Source organism: Gymnoscopelus microlampas, assembly GCF_963454915.1.
Source record: "Gymnoscopelus microlampas genome assembly, chromosome: 14".
Classification (NCBI taxonomy): Eukaryota; Metazoa; Chordata; class Actinopteri; order Myctophiformes; family Myctophidae; genus Gymnoscopelus; species Gymnoscopelus microlampas.
The window spans coordinates 9439642-9466947 of NC_139951.1; the positions used below are offsets into that span (position 1 = coordinate 9439642).

A 27306-nucleotide genomic window follows, 5' to 3' on the forward strand; every position below is an offset into this window, starting at 1 on the left:
TTTTTTTTAAGCGAACATTTGTCTGACTCAAATCTTTGCATCTGGGGGATTCTATAAATAGCCTCATTTAAAAAAAAAACTGCTGCTATAATATCAGTGGTTCTCAAACTTTTTCAAGTACCCCCAAAGTTATATGTATTTGGCCTCGGGACAACCATCTCAAAATATTTAGTTCCAGGGACCCCCAGAAGCAAAGATTTGAGTTAACAAATGATCTTTAAAAAAAAAAAAATATTCAAAGATTTGCACAAAATCTTCCAAGATTTTTCAAAAATAGCAGATCTACAAGCTCATAGCGCGGCACTCGGTGCCGCGCTATGAGCTTGTAGGTCTGCTATTTTTGAATAGCCCAAAGTATAAAATAACGGTTAAAGTGGTTAAAATAAAAAAAAATGACAGATGAGTTTCCCCGGTTCTTAACGGGGGTTAAATTTCGTCCAGCGACACACTTCCTCGTACAAAAAAAAAAAGTATAAATTAGTCCGAAGTGGTTAAGGCCTTCCTTCTTGTTCCTCCTTATACCTCCTCCCCCCACCCCTCCTTCCCCCCCAGGTTCAGAGTCGTCTAGTAGCGTAGGGTCCTCTACGGGGTCGCTCTCTCGCTCCTCGCAGCCGCCCCTCCCAATCCCAGCTCTAACCCAGGCGGGCCACAACAACGCGGCCGCCGCCGCTGCTGCTCCGCCGCCCCAGCAGCCACAGCCACCGCCGCTGCTGTACACTCTGAGTTACAGACCTGTAAGGGTCCATTTGGAACCCCCCCCTATAGCAGTGCTTTTCAACCCTTTTCATATAATTCCGCATTTGAGCCACGGAACCACCATTTGATGAGATTTGGACTCTCGGACCCGAGACTTAGAATATTTTGTTATCGTTGGATAAGATTTTGTCTACAATTCCATGCTGTATTGATGTGGTACCAATAGGAGACATAACAGGCAAAAGTTTATCAAAATAACAATTATTCATTTAAGTAATGCAGAGGTTTAACAATAAAGGTCATTACACACCGGCGACTATGCGAATATACGCAAAATTCGGACTTGTTCCGAATAACTAAAAGGCGCTTTTTCGCTCCATGGAAGCTTGCATTGACTTTATAAGTTTAAAAAAAAAACGTTATTATTTGCATGAAAAATTCGCCCCCGGTGTGTAAGGAGCTTTACTCTTGAGAGCGTAAAATGAAACCAAATGCACCCGTAAGGGTCCATTTGGTTTCATTTTACGCTCTCAAGAGTTAAAGATCTATAAGGGTTGATTTTGTTACCAACTCTCCATCATTTAGCTGGGGAGCACCTGGAACCCCCTCAAGGACCACTGGTTGAGAACCACTGCCCTATAGGAATCGTTAAAGTGAACCGTTATGAAATCGGGATCGTTAAGGAACCGGAATGGTGAAAATCCTAAAGGAATCCCAACCCTAGTTGCATTCTAAGTCTGCTTTAGCCAGGTGGTCCCACGACGAGCCATGTTTGAAGGTCCACTCGTTTGTCTGTTTGTGTCTGTCTGTCTCTTCTTCTGTCCCGTCTCTGTCACTTTGAATTCTTAACTGGAAACTAACACAACTTACTTCTACACAGCTAAACTGGAAACTAAACAACTTACATTCACACAGCTAAACCGCATAACCCTTTGCTCAACTTGTTCATTTGTCTGGGAGTAATGAGACAGAGCGCAACAATGGAGAAGGTGTGTGTGTGTGTGTGTGTGTGTGTGTGTGTGTGTGTGTGTGTGTGTGTGTGTGTGTGTGTGTGTGTGTGTGTGTGTGTGTGTGTGTGTGTGTGTGTGTGTGTGTGTGTGTGTGTGTGTGTGTGTGTGTGTGTGTGCACGTGCGCAGGGGGGGGGAGTGTTAGATTGTTCCTTTTCGCAGCCAAATTGGTAGTACAGTGAAAAAGCCGACCAACAAAGCGTCATGCATTATTAATGGGTGTTTGAGTTTCGAGATGTAAGTCGTGAGTACTTTACGGAGGACGATAATTAGAACTTGCCGCGTCGGCTTTGATTGCCCTTTTAAAAAGTAAACTTGAACCAGCGGAAAGTATCATTTCCCCCCCCCCCCCAAAAAAAGTATTCTGAACCAACACGGGAGTTCTACGTCTAATGATGTGGGCTTGCATGCAAATGAGACCTTCCTCCTTCACTCCGCGTTCCCCTCCCCACAGTCAGACTTGGAAGGCACTTTGAAAAACGATAGCTGTCTTCACAAGATCAATACGACCGACGCTGGTCAAAACAAATTCCCCAAAGTGTTGCTGAGACACGGGATAATGAAGCCGTACTGTACTTGTAATTGAATATGGAAGAAAAGGGATAGTCTGTCCTCTTGATGTCTAATGTATTCTCCTTCACTCTGCTCATATTAAATATGCATGACGCTGATAAGCTTAAGGCAAGGGTGTACGACTGGCATTAATGTGTTTTTTCTTTTAGCTGGTCAGGGTGTGTAAGTGCTTATTGATTTTTTTTTTAAGGAATTGGCAAATGGGAAGTTGTTTACAGCTGTGGTTCTCAATCTGTGGGTCGGTACCCCCAGGGGAGTCCCCAGATGACAGTGAAGTGACAATTTAAAAGACCTTTTTAATACCTACAACAACAAAAAGGAAAGCAAAGAAAAAGACCATTACTGCATCGAAAGTAATCGACAAACTGACTGATTAAAACATTGGCCAAGTTGTGAAATAATATAAGAAAGAGGCAAAACTTGTGAAAATAGCAGATATACAAGCTCACAACGCCTCGTGTTGTGAGCTTGTAGATTGATTTTGCGGGGTCCCCAGTTCAAATATGATTATTTTGCGGGGTCCCCAGTTCAAATATGATTATTTTGCGGGGTCCCCAGTTCAAATATGATTATTTTGCGTGGTCCCCAGTTCAAATATGATTGATTTTGCGAGGTCCCCAGTTCAAATATGATTATTTTGTGTGGTCCCCAGTTCAAATATGATTATTTTGCGAGGTCCCCAGTTCAAATATGATTAGGCCTAACAAAAAAAAACTTTGGTTTCCGGTTGGCTGTCATTTTAGGGCTGAGTAGGTAGGGAATTTATTTTATTTATTTTTTTATTTTTTTGTGGTAATTATGGGTAGCAAGAAATGTTATTTTATTTCCTCATGGGAAGGATGGGTAGGTAGTTGTTTTTTTTTTTCCCCTATGGCAATGATCGATAATGCTTCTTTTTTAATATATTCTATGTTTTCCTGAGTTACCAATTTCTAAATCATTAAATGGTCCATGTACACTGCACTTACAAAATAGTGTCTGAAAACAATAAACAATTGAAAACTTTGAATAGAATGTCCACACACTGGTTGAATACTTTTGAGTTTTAATTAAACTCTAAGTAAAGTACCAAAGTAAAGTGCTGTATCACTCACATACCAAAAATATTAATACAAAACAAACATCTTCAAGTAATAAAGTGTTTTGAAGCAGATATTTTAGCTACTGGCTATCCCTGGATCAAACTGGCTATAGTGGCTAACCAATGGCCTGAGGAGCTGGAAAACCAAGAATACTGACTGGTGAATGAATTAAACCAGGATTTGAAAACAAAACATTTTACCCCAGGGTATGAGATGAGCTCAATTCAGAACTAAGAGCTTTAACATTGAAGCCCATTCTATTACTGATATACAGTATACAGCTTTACTGCTTAAAACGCTATCATTGCACATCCATTGCATTTATGCATGCAGTATATTCGGCTTCAGGGAGGTTCAAAACCATCTTGTCAGAAACACTGCCAAAGCATCCCTGCATTCTGACTCAGACAACTGAAACAATTTGGAATCAGAGGCAACCCTACAGGTAGGCGGAATGAGCAGCTACTGTCTGTGTGAGAGAAGTGCGCGCACACGTATCGCATCGCACGCACACACACACACACACACACACACACACACACACACACACACACACACACACACACACACACACACACACACACACACACACACACACACACACACACACACACACACACACACACACCACCCGTCCATGCCAAAGTTGTCTTTTCAACAGCATATGCAACGAGAGTCAAGGGGTGATGTGGAATAATCTATGATTATGAAAGATAATTGTGGATTATTATTAATGATATAGTAATGTACTTTAGTTCAACTGTCCTGTTGGAGTAATTTAATGTCCCTTCAAGTTGAGTCTAGCAAGCCCATAGACCCCCTGCTAAGCAAGCAGCCTCAAAGGGTTCTCCTTGCATACCAGCGGGGGAAGGTGTGAGACGAAGTAAATAGGGTGGATAAGGGACAAAGGCTTTGTGTGGCAAGAAGCAGTACAGTACCAAGAGTAATGCCTTGTGGGTAACCAGAACTTCCTGTTGCTTAAGATATGCCCTAAAGGCGGACCTTATGTGTGAAGTTGATATAATAGGCTGCCTGAGCACAGGACCTCAGATTCGGAAGGAACTGTGCCGTGGGTTGCTCTGAAATATGGGTTTTAAAGTAACTTACTGAGATCCTGGAAGAGAGTGGAGAGACCAATAGTGAGTAACATTGTAATTTTGTACTTGTGATGTGTGCGTCTGATGTGAAGTCATATCCTTAATACTCTGTGTGTTATGTGCTTATTCTCTCTCTCTCAGGTTTTATTACCTAACCGTAGGTTAACTAACCACTAGTTGATAAACTAACCGTTGGTTATTTATCCACTAACCGGTGCCTAAAGAGCTAACCGTTGCTAACTGATAACTAAGTTGTAGACTAGATTATGTTTGTAATGTTTGTATAGTAAATAAAAACCATCAAAGACACCAGGTTTGAGTAATGTGCTTACAACTCTCTCCACTCTTCTTAAACCCTTTCAATGGGTCTAGCGATTGTAGCTTAGCTGCATCAAACGCAGAAAGTGCGATTTGCTACAAAATTGAACAGTAATAAAACTATTGATGCCTCCGGAGGAGGCATATTTGAGTTTTAAGCATTGAATTATGAAGTTATTAAACTCTAGCAGTCCCCGGAGGGGACTTTCAACTGAGTCGTAAGCAGCTTAACCGTGTTATACAGAGGGTATAACACAGTATTAAACTGTGCTGGCCTTTAATAAGGCCTTCAGAGTTGTGTATTACTAAAGTAATAAACCTTGTGTTATACAGAGGCATAACACAGTACTAGTTTGTCTGAGAGGGACAACTAGTTGTGAGTATTTGATTATACAGTCATTTATCAGAGTTTAAATGTTCATAGTAATTAATCGCTAGTGTGCCACCTAGTTTTAAGGATTGATTACACAGTCATTTAATAGAGTTTAAATGTTCACAGTAATTGATCGCTAGTGTGCCAACTAGTTGCAAGGATTGATTACATAGTCGTTTAACAGCGTTTAAATGTTCACAGTAATTAAATTAAACCACTAGTGTGTCTAAAAGGGACAACTAGTGTTGAATGAATCACTTGAAAAGTTATAACCCGTGGTAGCCTATGAAAGTATTAGGCCCTGGAAGCGGATGATATAATTGAGTGATGCTGTGTTGTTGTAAAAATATGACACAGATAAAGCCGTGGTAGTATTAGGCCCTTGAAGCGGATCGTATACCTACACCGTCTCTTTAAGATGAGTAGTTAGTGGTAACAAAGTAATACTAGTTGGCCTGGTCATGGGACAGGCTCACAGAACTAACGCTGGCTTAATGAACCAGTGCTAGTAGTGTGTGAACTAACACAGCAACAACCGAGAGGAGTCATCTGAACCACGGAGGCGAAGAGGATACACGGAGCAGCTTGCGGCCTACAAAAGAGGACCGAGGCATTGAGACCGTATACAGGCCTACCGGGAAGAGACTCACTATCAGGTTGCTATGAAACAAAGCCCCACAGTTTGTGAAGACCGTGGAGAACAAAGACTTTAGAGTGAAACGCTGCGTGCTAACTATTCTATTGTCTGAGCTAAGATAGGAGCCAGGAGGTTTAGCAGCAAGCTAACCACAGGGTTTGTAGCTATAGGCTACCGTTAAAGGTGTTTAGCGTTAAACCAGGGGTGGGTTATCTGTCCTGAGAGCTACCTTCTTTAGCGTCACTAGTTTACAGCAAGCTAAGTAGCTCTATTGTCTAGCATAAAGTGCTAGCTGCTAGCTAACTGCCACTGTTGGGTGGTGGGGGAGTAAAATTAGCATCGTCTTTGTTCACTTACAAGACAGTGCTAAGCTAACCGCCAAATTCTAACACGCCTTGAGAGGAGAAGTAGTTAGGTTTGGTTAATAATCTAATCATAGATGCTTGCTTTAAGCTGATTAGACAAACCTTAAAATAGTATTCATGGTTCAACCAGGCTTTATGAGAGACCAGACACTGCAATATAGCTAAAAATTAGACTGAAAGACAGTGAATATGAGGTGATCTTCTCCTTGGGAGTTAAAAGGCCATTGTTTACTGATAAGGGGTGGGGGAGGTTTTTCTACCACTAGTGTAATACCATGTTGAACCAGACTTTATGATAGACTAAAACTGTGAGCAACTAGATGATTAGTTACGATAGCAGTGGATTAAGTCATCATTGTGGGTTAAAGAGCTAAATAAATCCTGCCAGTATTAATGAACAAAATAACTAAATGTGAATAGACCATTAACAGGCTTCTTGCATAGAATGCTACAGGGTGAGTGCTATTACAGGTTAAACACAGTGTTAATTAATTATTGTTGTTATTAGCTAAAGGCTGAACAACACTACTACTTGCTAAAAGAACTGACGATTGCTTTCACAGCCTATTGAATTAAGACGAACTAAAAAAGGCCTACCTAAGTCCCGTAGAAGCCAAGAAGGCCAGGTAAAAAAGGGGAATGGAAGTGTTAGCTGAGTTACTAGAGAGGTGTGAAGCAGCTCAAGCAGGTTTTAGGAGAGATGCAGAGTTTGCTCTTTGTGGTCTACCAAGCGAAAGGCTGGCATGGGAGCTAAAAGCTGATTTAGATAGATTCCTGGAGGTTGTTACATATTCTATCGCCATACTGGAAATTGTTGGCATCGATTCATCTGTGATCTGCAGGATACAGGATGTCTGTTGCCTTGAGTATGACGAGACTTTGCAGAGAATCAAGGAGGCAACTTTGACCAGATGGTCAAAAGCCGAAGTGAGTGAACACCCCCCTGCTGTGAGGGAAGAGCAAATTACCTCCCCCACAGAGATAGCAGCTAAGCCCGTTGTACCTGGAGAGGGGGTTGGAATCACCAGTCCTACAGATGAGCCGGTCGTAAAGGACAGAGCAACTGGAGGAGGTGAGGATGTCACCAGTCCTACAGATAAGCCGGTCGCTGCAAAGGGGGGTCGGAATGTCACACCTACAGCCGGATCAACTGGGCCAGGAGTTCTCAGAGTCAACCCAGATGGCACCACTCGAGGGAGGAACGCAGGGTCCTGCCCGGGGGTCCCATTCTACGCTGCAGAGGGAGGTGAGAAGATTACTCCCACTGTACAAGCAGCCATCGCTGCTGCCATGGAAGTCGTTCTAGATGCTTCCACTACTGCACCAGGAGACGACGCTGAGAAGGTTCCAGAGGGAGCCGTGCCGGAAGACCATCCAGAGGGCCATCCGGAGGGAGTGCCATCGGAGGTCGAACCAGCTCCAGGGGACCACGTTGAGAAGGAAGACCATCCGGAGGGAGTGCCATCGGAGGTCGAACCAGCTCCAGGGGACCACGCTGAGAAGGTGCCACTGGAGATCGCAGTTGGTACTGCTCCTGGGGACAAGGCCACGGGTGACGTGGCGGTCGAGGCAGAGGCGTCAATCGTGACAGCCACGGAGGAGGACCCACTCAACGCAGAGGGATACCATCCACCAGAGGCCGAAGGAGAGGCGCCGGCGAGGGCGTCAGAGGACGTCGTCACCGACCTACTCATAGCCGGGGAGGGCGTGACAGCTGGAGGAGAGGAGCCGTTGACGGCTAAGAAGGAGGTGCCATCAGACGGCGTTGCTGCTCCTGCAGACCAAGCTGCGGGTACGGTGGAGCTGCCTCTGGAGATCGCGAGAGAAGCTGCAGAGGAGATGGTCGATGGAGCCGCGAGGGCGTCAGAGGACGTCGCCACCGAACCAATCAACGCTGAGGGGTGCCAGCCACTGGATGTCGCAACTGGAAATGCTGCACCAGGAGAGGCGCTGGCGAGGGCGTCAGAGGACGTCTACATTGATCCACTCATCGCGGAGGAGGTCCAGGGAGTAGCTGCTGGAGAAGGAGCCATGGCCAGCCAGCTGGGTGGTCCTACGGAGCCCCCGGGTAACCACGGTGGCAGGCTACCTGCTGAAAGCGGCGTTTCCTCTGAGCCTCCAGTTCACAACGGTGGCAGGAGGCAAACCTTGGTTTGCAGACCAGTCGAGGTAAAATTATGCGGTGGCAGGCTACCAGCTGAAAGCGGCGTTTCCTCTGAGCCTCCAGTTCACAACGGTGGCAGGAGGCAAACCTTGGTTTGCAGGCCAGTCGAGGTAAAATTATGCGAATGTGCGAACTGCAAACCTCCTGACCTCTTAAAAAAATGCGAGTGTGAAATATGCAAGCCTCCTGACCTCTTCGCTCCAGTCCGGTGGGTCATGAGGAAATTGCGGAAAGAAAAGAGAGGCAGGGTGCTACGTCAGGTCGCTTCAGTTCTTACCGCCAGGATCCAGGCAGAGAGAATGCTTCGTCCTGGTGGGGCTGGAATAATTAGAAAAAAGAAGGTGAAGATAAAAGATAAGCCTTCTTCACCCTCTGCGGAGGGGAGCAAAGCCCCACGCTCTTTCTTGGCAACAGCTGAGAAGAGGCCCCAGGAGGGAGCTGCTAAAAAAGCAGTCCCACTGGCGGCTGGTGGTGCCAGCAACGTGACACTGGCGAACGAACTGACACTTGCGCTGCCACCCTCAAAGTAAGGGAGCAGTGCGGACGAGAAGCGAAAAGAGGCCAGCGCGGTGTCTAAAAAATCGAAATGTCTTATTTGAGCGACTGTGTACATAGGAATTTTCGAGATATACTTTGTAAATGAATGTATCATTTCTAGGATTTGCAATATTACCACAGAAGAAATAACTTAACGCATAATGAAATGTATTAAGCTACTTGTAACTTCCAAAACTATGCCACTAAGTCCAAAATGCAAACAATGGTTGGAAGGTTCTTCCGCCCAACAAAATGTATTCTTTACTGATGTTTGACTCATGATCTGAGTAACCAAACCGTTTGAATTATTATTTGTTGATTGTATAAGAAGCATTTTTGTATGTGCGCTTGAAGTTTAAGTTAAGGTTTCTTAAGGTGAAATTGTAGATCAACTATTTTAATAATCTTTTAACCCTTTTGCCCAAATTACAATGTCAGTTACCATGGCAACATGCCCTAAAATAGGACATTGACTTAGTGGGAGGAGAGAAGAAAAGACAAGACACGTGGGTGTCAAACAAATGGGCCTTGGAGGGTTCATGCTTGCATGTAGATAATAACTACAATTAAAGTTAATTTGTCCTGGGATTTAGGAAAAATCTCAGGGATAAACTAGTGGAAAAGAATTGTTGCTAAATTAAATTGGTCATGATTTACTATGAAGTAAAGTCAATTTGAGATCAAATATTAGCCACAATGTCCAAAAAGTATTTCAAACAAATTGAGAACATTAAGTTGAACTGTTAATTGTTTCAAAATATGGGTTTGGAGCCACTTATGAAATGTGTGTTGAAATGTAATCTGTATGAGTATGGGATCAGAGCAGTTTACAGAGAGCCATACTAAACAATTGTTTTACCGAGCCGTTATCTAAAGAGCCAAAAAGCTCACGAGGAATGTACTGTGTGTGTCCTGGATCCTAGATCAGACACACAGGTGGCAGGTGTGGAATAATCTATGATTATGAAAGATAATTGTGGATTATTATTAATGATATAGTAATGTACTTTAGTTCAACTGTCCTGTTGGAGTAATTTAATGTCCCTTCAAGTTGAGTCTAGCAAGCCCATAGACCCCCTGCTAAGCAAGCAGCCTCAAAGGGTTCTCCTTGCATACCAGCGGGGGAAGGTGTGAGACGAAGTAAATAGGGTGGATAAGGGACAAAGGCTTTGTGTGGCAAGAAGCAGTACAGTACCAAGAGTAATGCCTTGTGGGTAACCAGAACTTCCTGTTGCTTAAGATATGCCCTAAAGGCGGACCTTATGTGTGAAGTTGATATAATAGGCTGCCTGAGCACAGGACCTCAGATTCGGAAGGAACTGTGCCGTGGGTTGCTCTGAAATATGGGTTTTAAAGTAACTTACTGAGATCCTGGAAGAGAGTGGAGAGACCAATAGTGAGTAACATTGTAATTTTGTACTTGTGATGTGTGCGTCTGATGTGAAGTCATATCCTTAATACTCTGTGTGTTATGTGCTTATTCTCTCTCTCTCAGGTTTTATTACCTAACCGTAGGTTAACTAACCACTAGTTGATAAACTAACCGTTGGTTATTTATCCACTAACCGGTGCCTAAAGAGCTAACCGTTGCTAACTGATAACTAAGTTGTAGACTAGATTATGTTTGTAATGTTTGTATAGTAAATAAAAACCATCAAAGACACCAGGTTTGAGTAATGTGCTTACAACTCTCTCCACTCCTCTTAAACCCTTTCAATGGGTCTAGCGATTGTAGCTTAGCTGCATCAAACGCAGAAAGTGCGATTTGCTACAAAATTGAACAGGTGATTTTTCTTTGCAACTGAGATGTGGGTCCATGTATCCGCTCGGTCATGACATCGGCACTGTTTCACCTCCTTAATTATGTCTGCAAACGTTTTAGTAGTCAATCGAATTATTTTAGGAGGTGGTTTGCACGGGCAGACGACAGACACTGTACACAGGTCCATGGCTGGAGGAGGACGTGCATGTGCTGTTGTTGTGTGCGCCGCCGTGTCCTCGCGATGACGCAATGACGCATGAATAGTAAAACAAAACATTTGCGCACATGATATTTTAGACGAAAGAAAACTTTGATTAAACTTCGCGAATGTGGTCGCACCAAATATATTTTTTGGAAGACGTTTTTGATCGACTCGGTCGGATTTTGACTTAATTTTTTTTTTTTTTTTATTGTCACTCCAAATGCCAATAAAATCATCTGGGTCGCACGTATTTAATAGGGTCGGTCGCCAACCGGAAACCAACATATTTTTTTGTTAGGCCTTATTTTGGGGGGTCATGGCCTGAAAAGTGCACACAGAAATAATTTAGCTTGCTGCTATTTGAAAACTTGAGATATTTTTGAAGGTCATTGGATTGTCAGGACGACTGGCCCCGGGGAACATCAGTTAACCACAAGACCCCTAGCGAAGGGTATATAGGCCTGGAAATTGGGCTAAATATTCTGGAAAAGTTTTGGAAAAGTTTTGGAAATTCATTGCTAAAAATGTGTGGGGACCCTGTTAAATACAAAAATGTAAAGTCTATTGAAAGCCGTTTGTAAAGTCATATCAGCTGTTTCACTGGGATGGGCATGGCAGTGCTCCCTACTGAACAATATAGACTGAGATCAGTTTACTGATCCGGTCTGAGTCTAGAGTTCATACAGAAAAGAAAGTGTAGACAGGGCCGAAAATGGAAAATTCTGTAACCATGTAGGCATTTTTGAGTAAAAGTTGGCATCCAGCATTTTTTCAAAGTTCAATGTGTCCCCAATAAGAATCCACCGGATGCCAGTGAAATAAGGGTCCCAGTTTTTTTTATTCCTCCGCCAAAGAAGATATGGTTTCACCACCACTTGTTTGTCTGAGCGTCTGTTTGTAAGCAGGATTACGGAAAAACTACTGCGCCAACTTTTATGAAACTTGGTGGAAGGGTGTAGCATGGGCTGATGATGAACCAAATTAACTTCCCATGCCCCTCGGCCATAAGGGGTCGGGGCAATGGGCGTGGTCAATCGCTAAAATACACCCAACTCCCAAATGGCTTCACATAACGCCACAAAACTTTGTAGCAGGGATGGTCATCGCCTAAGAAAGAACGGATGCACTTTACACATCCACTGGCTAAAAGAGGGCACGGCAACCTAACAGAGCCCAGCACAGCCCACCAGAGCCCATGGGGGGGGGTCCTCTCCCAGAAACTTTTTACACAGTATAGGCTATGTAATTTCCTGTATTCATTTTAACAGGGAGTTTGATTGCCCAAAAAACAGGACAAATTCAGGATACATTTCAATTCAGGAGCCAAGAAGGAGAGAGAAAACTCAGGAGTCTCCTTCTAAAATCAGGAGTGTTAGCAGAGTGCCTCTGACTGTCTGTGGAGTACAGTGGACTCTCCACCTATGTACTGTACGTGTATGCTTGTTTGTTTAATTGGATTGAGTTTTTTAACCACCAACACCATGATCGCGATGACTGTAGTGTGCCATGACTCTAGCAAAACTTTTATTCCAACATTGGGATTTTTTTCTGTGACAATGCTCTTGAAAAGTCATTTAGAGTATGACTGTTGTTTGTTGTTTGTTGTTCTGGATACGCCTTACATTGCCATGATTGGTTGTATGTTATCACAAACAAGTATTAGTTTGATTTAAAAAAAGGGATATTTGTCTTTTGAGACATTTTTTGAGCAGTCCTCCCTTCACAATGATAAGAGCTTCTTGGGACCCCACCTCACGGGTTCTGGTTCAGGCTACTAATCACACAGCTGCTAGTGAGAGGGAAAAGTTACTCTGGGTATGTTATACTGTAGCTGAACACGATCATCAAATGACCAAATATGTTTTTCTCTCAGATGCCTCTGGTGTGGAAGAACCTCAAATTACCCAAACAACAGGTAAAACCTTAATTTATCTCTGACCTGTGTATTTGATCCTGAAATCAAACTAGGAACTAGGGGGGTCTTGTGCACTCGGGGAGAAAAAAAATGTCCAGCCACGATCATCCATTCCATAGATATGGGCAGTTGAATGAGGGGTGGTTTTCCCCCACAACAACAGGAAGTCGACGTGGTGTTTTTTTTTGTGATCACGTGGTTTGCTGCCTCTGTGCCTCTGAAGGACTCAGATGGTGATCGCTGGTTTGCAAAACAGCGCCATCTGATGGAAAAACACTGAAAACACCGAAAACACCAAAACTTGTCAAACACGTCTTTGGCACGTTGAGCCTTTGGAAAAAACACGTAAAACACGTCAATGGTACTGGATGAGTTAAATGATCTACACCATGAATTTAAACAAATATATGTATATTTAATATCATATTGTTTATGTCCCTCAAACGTTTTTCAACGGGTTTGAGTCTAAATCAAGCCTCAGATATACTCATTCCAACTAACTTCTCTCTGGCTTATAAAGCACTTTCACCTGCAATACCACATTGTCCTGATTTGGCAAAGTACAAAAAGAAAAAATAATATATATCTTTATTTGTTTTATGTTTTATGTTGGAACTGAGAAACGGGAAGGATTGTATCGCTTGTGACGTCACGTGCGGGGGCAAATCAGTTTGGCCTGTTTTACATAGTAAAACCCCAAATATGCTGTGAAAGCCTGAGTGCTCAAACTGGGGTATTTTTGGGGATAGAAGAGGTAGGGGAGACAAAAAACACACAAAAAAGGACAAGTTAAAATTCATGGTGTAGTCCCTTTAAGAGAAGACTGTGCAAGCCATTATCCCCAATGCAACCGTATGCTCTCTCCCTCTCTGCCAGTGTTGCCAGGTCTGCTTATTAAGCCATTGCGAGCCATTGCGATTTATTATTTTAAAATAGCTGACATATATGTTTGAAGTGCTCATGTGGCCTATAGTTGCTTCTTTTGGGCTTGTTTTCATAGACCTGGTTGCTCATTCCTCTCAAAATCTGCTCTCTGCCATTGAAAGAGAGACGTTGCCTTGGAATAAATTTATATTTGATACACAGAATTATCACTCACACATTGCTGGTTGTAGAGAACTTTAAATTACAGCAATCTGCTTGTGTTCTGGATTAATCTATACTCTTCTTAACTCCGAAAGCATTGGACACTATATCTGACATTTGCTTCATACGCTGTAGCCTTTGATTGCCTTTGAATAAAACCATATTTGATCGACATAATTATCACCCACATGTTGCTGATTATAGATAATTTTATATTATTGTGATCCGTTCATTATTTCCTGGGCAGTGGATTAATGAAACTGAACGTAACGAATGGCATCGTGCGATGGAAGGCACAAATCATTGTCTGCTTTGATCATCATCTATCATCTTATATAAACACAGTTGACACAAGGAATTGACACTCTCACTTCTGCTGATTATAGGAAAATTAGAATCACAGAGATTTGTTGAGAATTAGGAGAGAGAGCCTTTGCATGTTGTGCTATTGAGCGCCCGGCCGACTCCCGACATGTCAATATGCATTTCTCGCTAACATTTTTAGCGGTGCCAGCCGCTCTACTCTTGACTATGTCCGTCCGTATGTCCGTTTGTCCGTTATGTCCGTTTCAGCACGGGCTTTAAACAGCTATAACTCCAGTTCGCAGCATGCCAGCAAGTCCAAATTTGGTATGTGGACTTACACCACTAATTGGGACGAGCATTGATTGCTGAAGCCCCGCCCCGCCCTATTATAGCGCCACCAGGAGGCCACTGTGTCCGTTTCAGCACGGGCTTTAAACAGCTATAACTCCAGTTCGCAGCATGCCAGCAAGTCCAAATTTGGTATGTGGACTTACACCACCAATTGGGACGAGCATTGATTGCTGAAGCCCCGCCCCGCCCTATTATAGCGCCACCAGGAGGCCACTGGCTTTAAACAGCGCTTTACACAGCTATAACTCCAGTTCGCAGCATGCCAGCAAGTCCCAATTTGGTATGTGGACTTAGACCACCAATAGGGACGAGCATTGATTGCTGAAGCCCCGCCCCGCCCTATTATAGCGCCACCAGGAGGCCACTGGCTTTAAACAGCTATAACTCCAGCTTGCAGCATATGCCACCAAGTCCAACTAATACCACCAATAGGGACCAACTGTAATTACATAAGCCCCGCCCCCTCTGTCTTCCCATTGGCTGGGCTTTAAACAGCCAGAACTCCAGTTCACAGCATGCTACTGAGTACAAATTTGGTACGTGGACTCAGACCACCAATAGGGACGAACTGAAATGTAGTAAGCCCCGCCCCCTCTGTCTTCCTATTGGCTGGGCTTTAAACAGCCATAAGTCCACTTTGCAGCATGCTACCAAATACACATTTACCACGTGAACTTAGACCACCAATAGGGACAAGCTGTAATTGCTGAAGCCCCGCCCCCTCTGTATTGTCATTGGCTGGGCTACAAACAGCCATAACTCCAGTTTGCAGCATGCCACCAAGTCCAAATTTGGTATGTGGACTTACACCACCAATAGGGACGAGCATTAATTGCTGAAGCCCCGCCCCGCCCTATTATAGCGCCACCAGGAGGCCACTCATCAAAGGCACCGCTTCCTTCACACAGGGTGGGATTTTTAGCGGTGCCAGCCGCTCTACACCTGACTATGTCCGTCCGTATGTCCGTTTGAGCCCGGATGTCCGTTGCTATAACTCCAGTTCGCAGCATGGCAGCAAGTCCAAATTTGGTATGTGGACTTACACCACCAATTGGGATGAGCATTGATTGCTGCAGCCCCGCCCTGCCCTATTATAGCGCCACCAGGAGGCCACTACACTTGACTATGTCCGTCCGTATGTCCGTTTGTCCGTTATGTCCGTTTGAGCCCGGATGTCCGTTTGAGCACGGGCTTTAAACAGCTATAACTCCAGTTGGCAGCATGCCAGCAAGTCCAAATTTGGTATGTGGACTTACACCACCAATTGGGACGAGCATTGATTGCTGAAGCCCCGCCCCGCCCTATTATAGCGCCACCAGGAGGCCACTGGCTTTAAACAGCGCTTTACACAGCTATAACTCCAGTTCGCATGCCAGCAAGTCCAAATTTGGTATGTGGACTTACACCACCAATTGGGACGAGCATTGATTGCTGAAGCCCCGCCCCGCCCTATTATAGCGCCACCAGGAGGCCACTGGCTTTAAACAGCGCTTTACATAGCTATAACTCCAGTTCGCAGCATGCCAGCAAGTCCAAATTTGGTATGTGGACTTAGACCACCAATAGGGACGAGCATTGATTGCTGAAGCCCCGCCCCGCCCTATTATAGCGCCACCAGGAGGCCACTGGCTTTAAACAGCTATAACTCCAGTTTGCAGCATATGCCACCAAGTCCAACTAATACCACCAATAGGGACCAACTGTAATTACATAAGCCCCGCCCCCTCTGTCTTCCCATTGGCTGGGCTTTAAACAGCCATAACTCCAGTTCACAGCATGCTACTGAGTACAAATTTGGTACGTGGACTCAGACCACCAATAGGGACGAACTGAAATGTAGTAAGCCCCGCCCCCTCTGTATTCCTATTGGCTGGGCTTTAAACAGCCATAAGTCCACTTTGCAGCATGCTACCAAATACACATTTACCACGTGAACTTAGACCACCAATAGGGACATTCTTTAATTGCTGAAGCCCCACCCCCTCTGTATTGTCATTGGCTGGGCTACAAACAGCCATAACTCCAGTTAGCAGCATGCCACCCAGTCCGAATTTGGTTTGTGGACTTACACCACCAATAGGGACGAGCATTAATTGCTGAAGCCCCGCCCTATTATAGCGCCACCAGGAGGCCACTCATCAAAGGCACCGCTTCCTTCACACAGGGTGCGATTTTTTCTTCACAGACGCCTTGGTGCAGTGGGTGGAGATGATGAAGATAGAAAGTGGTGAGGAAGGTAAACACACACGCACGCACGCACGCACGCACGCACGCACACACACACACACACACACACACACACACACACACATACACATACACACACACTTAATCAATTATACAATGGACTCTAAGTCTTGGGATATTTGGCGGCTACCAATGATATAAGAGGTTGCACCAGATTTTTCAAGCCGTTTAGCTACTTTTTTGGCATCCCAAGTTGTTGGACGCCTCTTACAACCAACCTACAGTATGTACATGTCCTAGGCTGCCAAAGATAAAGACAAGTAGATTGTACCTATAATCTAGCTCTGTGATGGTATGGAGGAGCGGCTGGCATTTAGCTCGCACGCACGCACGCACGCACGCACGCACACGCACACGCACACGCACACAGTGATAAAAACAAAAATGTTGACTATCTGTCCCAAACCCCAATCTCATTTGTCTATATTATCCTTGCATCCAAGAATCTAATGCTCAGGAATCCAGTCATTGTCCTGGGGCCTCTTTGAAACACAGAGGAGACCACAGACCCCTGCCTCGTTCCCACAGTGTTATTGACATCACCAGTAAGGAGAGAGAAAAGACTCATAGAGGATTCACTCGGTCTCTCAGCTCACCTCACTTGGTTTTAGAGGTACGCTTTATTTTGAGGAGCAACCTTTACTTCGACCCCCCCCCCCCCTAAGATTACAATGTTGCAATATTTAACAATTAACAATTATAACTAATCAATATCTTTATTGTTTTCTATTTTAAGCCCATTACAGAATTTGCACCAGAAATCTGTGAAGACGAGAGAGAGAAAAGATACCGGTATCAACCATTTTTTCCCCCTAATGTTCATCTTATAATGTAGATGAGAGCTTCAGCTTTTTTATTATTATTATTATTATTATTATTACACTAATATATTTCTTTCTTTCTTTCTTTCTTTCTTTCTTTCTTTCTTTCTTTCTTTCTTTCTTATTTACAAAAAAAATCTTTATTTCTTACAATAAAATCACTTAAAACTCCTTTTCAATTATGTCCTGTTCCGGTTCAGATGCCACCACCAGGCTGGCCTGTTCCATTGCAAGGAGACAAACTTGGTGTTTGGGATGGAGGGGGAGGGAGAGGTGCTCTATAAGACAGCTCACTGGAACCCAGGCTTTCTACATCACACAGGAAAGAGGCCTGCTGGGCCGCTCTATCAGATTACCTGTGTGAGAGGCTCTGCCTATCAACTGCACCTCCCTCACTGTGAATTCTTAGATATACTCTCAAGTAAGTCATATATTTTTCTGTCAGAGAACGTAAGGGCTACAGTTAAACTTTGTAAAGAGGATCACAGTTCACAGTTGCTGCTGATTGGCTCAGCAGCAGATTTGAACACATGGAGGTGTCATATGGGTTTTCTGTTCAAATCTGCTGCTGAGCCAATCAAATTAAACGACGGTAAACTGAACCGGAACAAGAAATGGGAATGCCACCTTCTGGAAAAGGGATCTACAGTTATGCACAGAGTTTATTGGCAGTCTAACACAAGCCCTGGTTAATGGTTGCTAATCCAAAACAAATCTTTTTATTTGTCTCCCCCCCCATAGAGTACAGGCAGCAGTTATTTCATGTCGCTCACATAACCAAAAAGGGACGTGTGACATTCATACGGCCCAACATGTTAACAGAGACGCACGTTATAATCAACATCATGGGGTTCTGTGAATGTGGTCTGGTCAAGGACAAGGATGCTCCCATCAACCCTGTTAGAGCTCTGGTGTATCTGCTGTACCAGTATGACCCTGATGATGAGGAATCCACTATTAATGTGTTGATGCTGACGGCTCAAGTTGCCATCAAGGAGGTGAGCTGTTCTGAACATAAAAAAATAAATAAAAAAATACTAATTTAGGGGAATATAAACACAAAAACAAATGAACATTAATTAATGTGAATGTCCCCTACCCTAAATGTGATCAATCTTCTCTAGGTTATAGCTGACAGGGAGTCGATGTGTCGTCTTAAAGAAACTTTAATCAGCGTGTCTCCGCAGTGTAAACTGATCCCTGAACAGAACTACTGCCTGACTGTTCATCCAGAATATGAATTGGAACCTAAGGTAAAATAAATGACTGTATTCTCTATGTTGAAGATAAAGTTACGTAGCAGCCGACAATGTAAAATCCTCCAATAATGTAACTTGGCATTGATTTTGGGGCCAATCTTCCTGTAGGACTCCTTTACTATTGCCAGTAGTTATTTTCCTTTCCCTACTGAGTCTGCAACCAGAGCAATGTCATCTACGTAGTCGAGGTCGGTAATCATGATGGGATGTACTCGCTTAGTCTTCCTCGGGACCAACGCGACCCCAGTGCCTCCTCCCTGCTACCGATTGCGAACCTCAGGCCATGGTCCAGGGGGCTAGGGTATCACTTTTACTACAGTCAGGCACGTTGTGGGGAAATTAGCCACGGGGGGGGGGGGGGGGGGGGGGGGTCAGCCACTTATAATATAGCATATGATGTCAGCGGGCCACGATAATAGAGACATTTCTGTTATCGCTATTCGCTATACTGCGATGTCAATATCATTAAATGCAAGCAAGTCATTGTTGTGCTTCCAAACAAAACAGTATAGCTCTACTCATGTTTTCTGCAGTTCTTAATTCTGAGAGAAATACAGACAGAGTTTAGCTGCTGGGGCCCCTGTAGAATATAATAGTTATTTATTTAATATGTTAATAAAAACACGTATGTCTATTTGTTTGACACAGGAAGCAGAATTCTATGAGGATCACAACAACTGTTGTGCCCCCAAATTTGTGGTGACGTTGACAGACAAATGTAAATGCCTGCAAATGAGGCTGACTGAAATGAAAGGTTCAGGAAACAAACAGTCCCAGAACCCTGAAATTGTGTGGGAACGCCGGGTTAAAATACCAAATGGCCCATGGAACAATACACCTCATTCTGGTGAGAATACTGTGGATAACCAATGAATTGAAAATAATGCATTTGTTTATGATAGAATTTTGATTATTGATTGGTCCAGCTGTGCCAGATATTAACCGTTCACAGACACACAAGCAGACACACAGACACACAAACAGATGGGCGAAAACAATAATCTCCGGCCTGGCAGAGATAATAATCTGATTAATACCCAAGGACATTATTAAACTGAATTATCAGAATTATCTATAATCATTCATTCAGCTACTACTTTAATAACTATAATTATTTCATATAGTTTAATATTTAACTATGAAATATCAATTAGTACATACTGCAATAAGGCTTTCACTTCTGTCATCCACAGGACCATCTGAGCAAAAGAGAATGAACAGCTGCCACAGCAGCCTTTCTGTTGAAATGAACAGCAGCCTTTCTGTTGAAGGTACAGATCCATTCTCTTCACTGTTCCTACACAGTATATTTTCATTTAAATGTATTGATTTATTTCCTTCAGCTTCAACCAATCTTAAGACATGTATTACAGTATGCTATCTAATAATGACATCATAGTTACTCCAGTCATTATTCCTCCACTTATTCCCCCTTCACTGCTAATTGTCGGCGACTCCATCATTAAACACATCCACTTTCCCAATGCAATTACGCGCTGTTTTCCCGGAGCGACCGTCCCGATTCTCTTGGAAAAACTCCCTGGTGTCCTCAATTCAATCCCATCGTCCATCACAAAGGTCCTGGTGCATATTGGCACGAACGATTCAGCCCGTCACACTTCCGAGGTGACAAAACAACACTTTTTACGCCTCATTGATTTTTTAACTAGTAGTGGAATGATATTTTTTATTTCCGGCCCCATTCCAACGCTCACTGGTAGCGACGAGCGCTTCAGCCGTATCGCCAGTCTAAACACTTGGCTCATCAGGCTGTGTCGGCTCCATGATCTTAATTTCGTAGATAATTTTAACTTGTTTTGGGGCCACGCCTCCTTTTTTAACTACGGTGGTCTCCATCCAAATAAATATGGAAGTTTAACGTTAGCTGCTAATCTAGCTCTCAATGTACGTCACTACACAGCCCTGACTACTGACCAGTCCGTCAGCTATTGACATCCCCCTGGTCCTTGCTCCCAGCACTTTAGTTCCGCCCCGCTCTCCAGTCCACTGGCTTCTGGGCTCGGACCACAAATCTCATCTCCCATTTGTAATCTCATGGCTATTTCTGCTTCTGTAAACCCTGATACTCATCTATCACACATCCCAATTCTAATCACCTCCAGACAACCCATACACACCAGTACTAGACGTTGCGTGGATCACGCCCTTCTCAGACCCCTGAGACGGTCTATTTCACCCCCCAGTCCAGACTTCACTAATCTCACGATGGCTCTCTTTAATACGAGATCCCTGAATCTTAAAACCAGTTGGCTGAACGACCTTTTCACCGCCCGCTCCCTTGATTTTTTGTTTCTCACAGAAACATGGGTTCAGCCTGGTGACTGCACACTCTTTCCTGATCTCCTCCCCCCCATTGCTCCTTTTTTTAATTCCCCGAGGCCCCTAGGCATAGGTGGTGGCCTAGCTACTGTCTATAAATCCCATCTATCATGTCGATTGACTCCAGCTATAGGCTATTCCAGCTTTGAACTCCAACTGTTTGAGCTGAATCTATCCTCCCCCGTGCTCTTTGCCCTGGTCTATCGCCCCCCAAAATCCAAGGATTTTATTAATGAATTTGGAGACTTTCTATCCGGGATAATGATAAAGTACGATCACATCATAATTTGCGGGGACATGAATATTCATGTCTGTTGTGAATCTCGTCCCCTAGTTAAAGACTTTTTAAATCTCATTGAGTCTTTTAATCTCACCAGATCTATTACCGGCCCCACTCATGAAAAGGGCCACACACTGGGCCTTGTTCTGTCTTTTGGCCTCACTATCTCTGTTTTTGACGTTTTTCCTATTCCATGCATCTCAGACCACTTTCCTATATTATTCACCACCTCCATCCCTTGCTCAGTGGTTAATGCTGGTCCCCCTGCACGCCGCACACGCTCCATTAACCCCTTAACTGCCCCCCAGTTCTCCCTTATCTTCAACCAATCATTGCTTAACACCCTGGCCTCTCCCTGTGCTCTCAGTGCTGAAGCTCTTCTCGCCCTTCTCAACTCCACCTGTACTGATATTCTGGATTCTATTGCTCCCTTTCGCCACAACAAACGTACTAAATCACCACACGAGCCCTGGTTAAATGACTCAACCCGCGCCCTCAGACGCCTCAGCAGGTGTGCAGAGCGAAAATGGCGCAAAGACAGGCTCCACGTCTCCTTGGACATTTTACGGGGCTCCCTCCTCGACTAAATGGTAAATGGTGCATTTATATAGCGCTTCTATCCGAAGCGCTTTACATTGATTGTGCCATTAACCCATTCACACACACATTCATACACCAATGGCGGAGGAAACCATGCAAGGCACCAACCTGCTCATCGGGAGCAATTAGGGGTTCAGCGTCTTGCTCAAGGACACTTCGACACTAACTCTAGGGGAGCGCCCCAGCCCGGGATCGAACTGGGAACCTTGCGGTTTTCCAGTTCACTCTACCCGGCCACTCTACCCCTGAGCCACTGCCGCCCCTCGACTACCAGAGAGCAGTAAAAGTTGCAAAATCATCCTACATCTCCAATCTTGTCTCCACTAACAGCCATAAACCCCAGGTTCTCTTTAATATTTTCAACTCCCTCACTAACCCCCGCGAAGCCCCTCCCATTGTCCCATCCATCGCCCTCTGCATCAAGTTTCAAAACTTTTTTATTGACAAAATTTCTGACCTTAGGGCAGCACATTCACTCACAGCCTTAGATCCCACCTCTTCTCCTTGTCCTGCAACTCTCTCTCAGTTTGAGCCTATTTCACTCTCTGCCCTTACTGACATAGTCATGCTCCTACGCCCGTCAAATTGTCCCTCTGACTGCATTCCCCCCCGCCTTCTCAAAGAGGTTTTTGGTGCGGTTGGTCCTAGTGTCCTCTTACTAATAAATTCTTGCCTCACATCTGGTTTTGTCCCCCCCGCCTTTAAACATGCTGTTGTACACCCACTACTGAAGAAGAAAAATCTCGACGTTTCCATCCTCTCCAACTTTAGGCCCATTTCACAGCTCCCCTTTTTATCCAAAGTCCTTGAGAAAGTCGTGTACTCACAACTTCAGTCATTTTTATTATCTCATGGTCTCCATGAAAAGGTCCAGTCTGGCTTTAAACCTGGCCACAGCACAGAGACAGCCCTTCTTAGAGTTTTTAATGACCTAATTTTAACTGCTGATAACAGGTCCCCTGCTGCACTGGTGCTCCTCGACCTTTCGGCGGCCTTTGACACGGTAGACCACAATATTTTATTATCACGCCTTGAACACCTTGTTGGCATCTCCGGCACTGTCCTCACTTGGTTCCAGTCCTACCTCTCAGATAGAACCTTCTCCGTGCACATAGGGGAATTTGCGTCACCTGCGACTCCCCTCTCTTGTGGAGTGCCCCAAGGCTCCATACTAGGTCCGATTTTATTCCTCCTTTACGTACTACCGCTAGGATCAATTTTTGCAAAGCACAATATGCCCTTTCATTGCTATGCAGATGACGTACAGATCTATTTTCCGCTAAAAACCGACTCCAATGATCCATTCCACCCATTTCTCACCTGTTTCCACGATGTTAAGGCCTGGATGGACACCAATTTTCTCACCCTCAATGAAAATAAAACAGAAATCTTAATTTTTGGCCACCATCCTGTCCCACCCTCCAACTCCCTGGGCATTTTAAATTCAAATATCCATTCCTCTGCCAAAAATCTAGGTTTTATTTTTGACAACAATTTTAAACTTGACAAACATATCAGCTCTGTCGTCAAGTCAAGCTTCTTCCAGTTAAGACTCATAGCTAAAGTCAAAGCGTATCTCCCACAAAAACAGATGGAGATGGTCATACATGCCTTTATCACCTCCAGATTAGACTACTGCAACTCACTCTACACTGGCATTGATCAGGCTTCACTTAGGCGCCTACAGCTGGTCCAGAACGCAGCCGCCCGCCTCCTCACCGGCACTAAAAAACGCGACCAAATAACACCAGTCCTGGCCACTCTTCATTGGCTCCCTGTTCATTTTAGAATAGAATTTAAGGTTCTTTTATTTGTATTTAAAACCATTCACGGCCTGTCCCCCTCCTATCTCTCTGACCTAATTGAGCCCCATATTCCAACCAGGGCCTTGAGGTCTGCGGATAAGCTACTGCTGGTCCCTCATATGACCAATTTGAGGAGTAGGGGTGACCGTGCTTTTGCGGCTGCGGGCCCCAGGCTCTGGAATTCGTTGCCCCTCCCCATTAGATCTGCCCAGTCGATTGGGGCTTTTAAAAATGTACTAAAAACTAATTTATTCTCTCTTGCTTTTAGTCGCACCTAGCTATCCTGCTCTGTCCCAACTTTGCATTGTTTTGTTTCTCTTTTGTTTTTCTTTTGTTTTTGGCCCTGTGTATATATCCTTTGTTGATGCTTCTTTGTGTCTAATTACCTTATTTTAACCATGTTCAGCACTTTGGTCGGCTTTGAGCTGTTGTAAATGTGCTATACATTTGATTTGATTTGATCTTTTGATTTGCATAAAGAAATAGAGCAGTTCTTTAAGAAGAAGCGGGCGGATTTAGTCGGTAAAGTCAAGAACGTGGGGCCCATCCTTGATGATCTGCGTGCTATGGGGTTCCATCCAGAAATGGCCTCCGTCTGCGGTACGAAGCCAACGGAAGAATGCATGAGGAAGGTCATTGACTGTATGACCAGCACTGCATTAAAAGAGGCCCTGTTCAACGCCCTTCTCAAGTATGAGGAGTCGCTCATGATGGATTTCCTGGGAGAAAACTATGTGAGGAATTCTGGGAAATCTCATGGTCAGTGGTGGAATAAGTACTAAACATTTTTTACTTGAGTAAAAGTATCAATACTGCAATGTAGAGATACTCTGTTACAAGGAAAAGTTTGGAATTCAAAATGTACTTGAGTAAAAGTACAAAAGTATTGGCATCAAAATGTACTTAAAGTACCAAAAGTAACAGTGCTCATTATACAAAATGTCCCATTTCAAGTTTTCAAATGCATAAAAAATCTTTTGTGATTAGCAGATCTACAAGCTCACAATGCATTGCATCGCAACGCATTGTGAGCTTGTACAAAACCAAACTCAGCTGAGTATGAATGACAGTAAAGAAGTTTCAAGGAATTGTATGAGGGGAAAGTTTTGAAAATGGCCTAAGTATGACCCTAACAAAAACGCTTTTTAGCCGTTTTAGTCTAGGCAGAATTTCAGAAAATGTGCTTTAAGGGCACGGTCACACCAAACTATGGCTGCCGGCTGATTAACTCAGGTTGTGAGTGCGGCCAGCGCATTCTAAAAAACGGAGTAGCTTGCAGCACATTATCTCGCAATAACCAATGATGCACCTGTCACTCACTTTCAGGACCCTCCCCGTAGCCCGCAGTTGCTCAATCGCGCCAAAAGCACCATGTCGCTTCCTGAGTCTTGGCACTGTCCACCTTCGACTCACCTGATTGGACAGAGGGGGTAAAGCAGCATCTGTCTCGAGCATTTATCTGCTTCAAGTAGACATGGCGTATAGAACGCATAAACGCAAGGTGTGCGCGACACACAGAAAGATGTGCAGGACCATCAAACCACACCATTCCCATAGGGGCGGCAGTGGCTCAGGGGTAGAGTGGCCGGGTAGTGTGAGCTGGAAAACCGCAAGGTTCCCAGTTCGATCCCGGACTGGGGCGCTCCCCTAGAGTTAGTGTCGAAGTGTCCTTGAGCAAGATGCTGAACCCCTAATTGCTCCCGATGAGCAGGTTGGTGCCTTGCATGGTTTCCTCCGCCATCGGTGTATGAATGTGTGTGTGAATGGGTTAATGGCACTATCAATGTAAAGCGCTTCGGATAGAAGCGCTATATAAATGCACCATTTACCATTTATTTGCCATTTACCCATTGAAAAGCATTGGCAGAATCCACCCTCATAAGTAGAATTAAAGTGCGGTGTGACCGTGCCCTAAGTGCTGAAGGCATGCATGTTTTAGGGCATGCATGTTTTAGGGTTTAAACCTGGTGTAGGGGTATTAAGGGGTGCTGAATCCAAATCTGCTGTATGCCCATTTATAAAATGGCTGCTAATGCCTCAAAATGTACCATTTTGAACACTATACTGAACTATATTAAAAACATATATTTCTGACTAAACAAGTGTTGAAAGTCACGTTAATTAATCAGAGAGCATCAATGATCAAGCAGTCGGCCCCAGAAGAGTCAAACTAGCAACAGGTCCTGCCATTCTACTCCCGTTTTGTGTTATGAAGTGTGACCAAATATATCTGTATAGTGTAAGCTGTTTGTATGCAGGTGTCACTGAAACTTACCCCAGATGCTCTCCTGGTCCTTTGAAGAAAATCATAAATACGTCCTTGTTTAATCTACACTTACTGTACAATGTACGTTGCCCGTGACAGGAGGTCCCAGCTGTCCAAGCAAGAGAAGGCGCACACCCGACAAGAACCTTTGTGCATTTGCAGTCTATGAAACGTTTGGACAGTCACAGAGCGACAGATGAAAAGACGGAGTCAATGAGATTATTATACTGTGTTAACATATCGATATTGTGCAAGGACTGATGGATGCACGTTTTGGAGACTGCAGTAGTGAGCTCAGTGGCGTGCTGGCTGCTTTAAACCCAAGGCAACTACATTATATGGATCTTCTGTCGCGGTCCGCTCCGCTCCGCGGGCCGTGGACTCTGACTTTATTATTTAGACCTTCCTGCCCTTATAAGGTCTTGGACTTATTAGGCCTTTGTTCTGTTCTGTATCTAGTCTTGTTATTCTGTTACTCTGTTGTTGTTGCCCTGCTTTTGTTCTGTACCTTATTATTTTGTAGTCTTGTTTCCTGTTCTGCTTAGTTATTGTTACCTGTCTTGTCTCACCTCCCTGTTGATTAGTCATGTTCTCCTCCTGTGTCCTCTTAGTCCCTCAGCCTATCCCAGTGTTGATTGTCTGTTGAGTTCACCTGTGTCCTTGCTTGTTCATTGTGTCTATTGTTACATGTAGTATGCCTTGGTTTCTGCTCCTTTTAGTTTGTATTCCTGTTCTTTTAGTTAATAAATACTTTAAACCGGCCTGTTGGCTTCTGTCTCTCCTGCACTTGAGTCCTACAATCCTGCCCTGACTCAGCCCGTGACATCTTCAGAGATTAGCTGGCATTCCACTCTACTACTGTGAAACGGGTGACTTGTAACAAGTTATCCTTAATACTATGGACTGAAGAGTGCCTGTGGGAGATAACAGAGCTTGTCCCCACTTTACAGTTGACTAACAGTTCAGTTCAACTGATTTCCTTAGTCAAAACTTGAGAAAAGACTTTAAAAGGCGCTGATATTTGACTAAAACATTATGCCATTACCCTAACTGTCATGACATCTACAGGTAGGCCTAATTGCATGTAAATGCTTGTACATCAATTTTAATGCTAGGTAAAACATGGATTACAAAATGGCACATTCAAAATGTGCAGCGGGTGTCAAGGGTTATACTGTAGTTCTGGACCTATAGTCTTGTAGATCTCAGTAGTCTG

General features: G+C 44.1%; 1 protein-coding gene across 2 annotated transcripts in view; it reads left to right on the forward strand.

Moving 5' to 3' along the window:
- Nucleotides 1-26815, forward strand: part of LOC311059742 (uncharacterized protein) — a 37292-nt gene extending 10477 nt beyond the window's left edge. Inside the window, exons 10-20 of one of the 2 annotated variants that reach the window (XM_084077780.1) lie at nt 12688-12729; nt 16658-16708; nt 17163-17332; nt 17456-17511; nt 17741-17961; nt 18282-18538; nt 18665-18793; nt 19448-19646; nt 19993-20070; nt 24305-24583; nt 26190-26815. In XM_084077780.1, coding sequence (XP_083933906.1) covers nt 12688-12729; nt 16658-16708; nt 17163-17332; nt 17456-17511; nt 17741-17961; nt 18282-18538; nt 18665-18793; nt 19448-19646; nt 19993-20070; nt 24305-24583; nt 26190-26290 — 1583 coding nt within the window. In that variant the 3' untranslated portion in view covers nt 26291-26815. The remainder of the gene's footprint in view (nt 1-12687; nt 12730-16657; nt 16709-17162; nt 17333-17455; nt 17512-17740; nt 17962-18281; nt 18539-18664; nt 18794-19447; nt 19647-19992; nt 20071-24304; nt 24584-26189) is intronic. The other variant, XM_084077781.1, reaches the window with a different exon arrangement.
- Nucleotides 26816-27306: the final 491 nt, after the last annotated feature.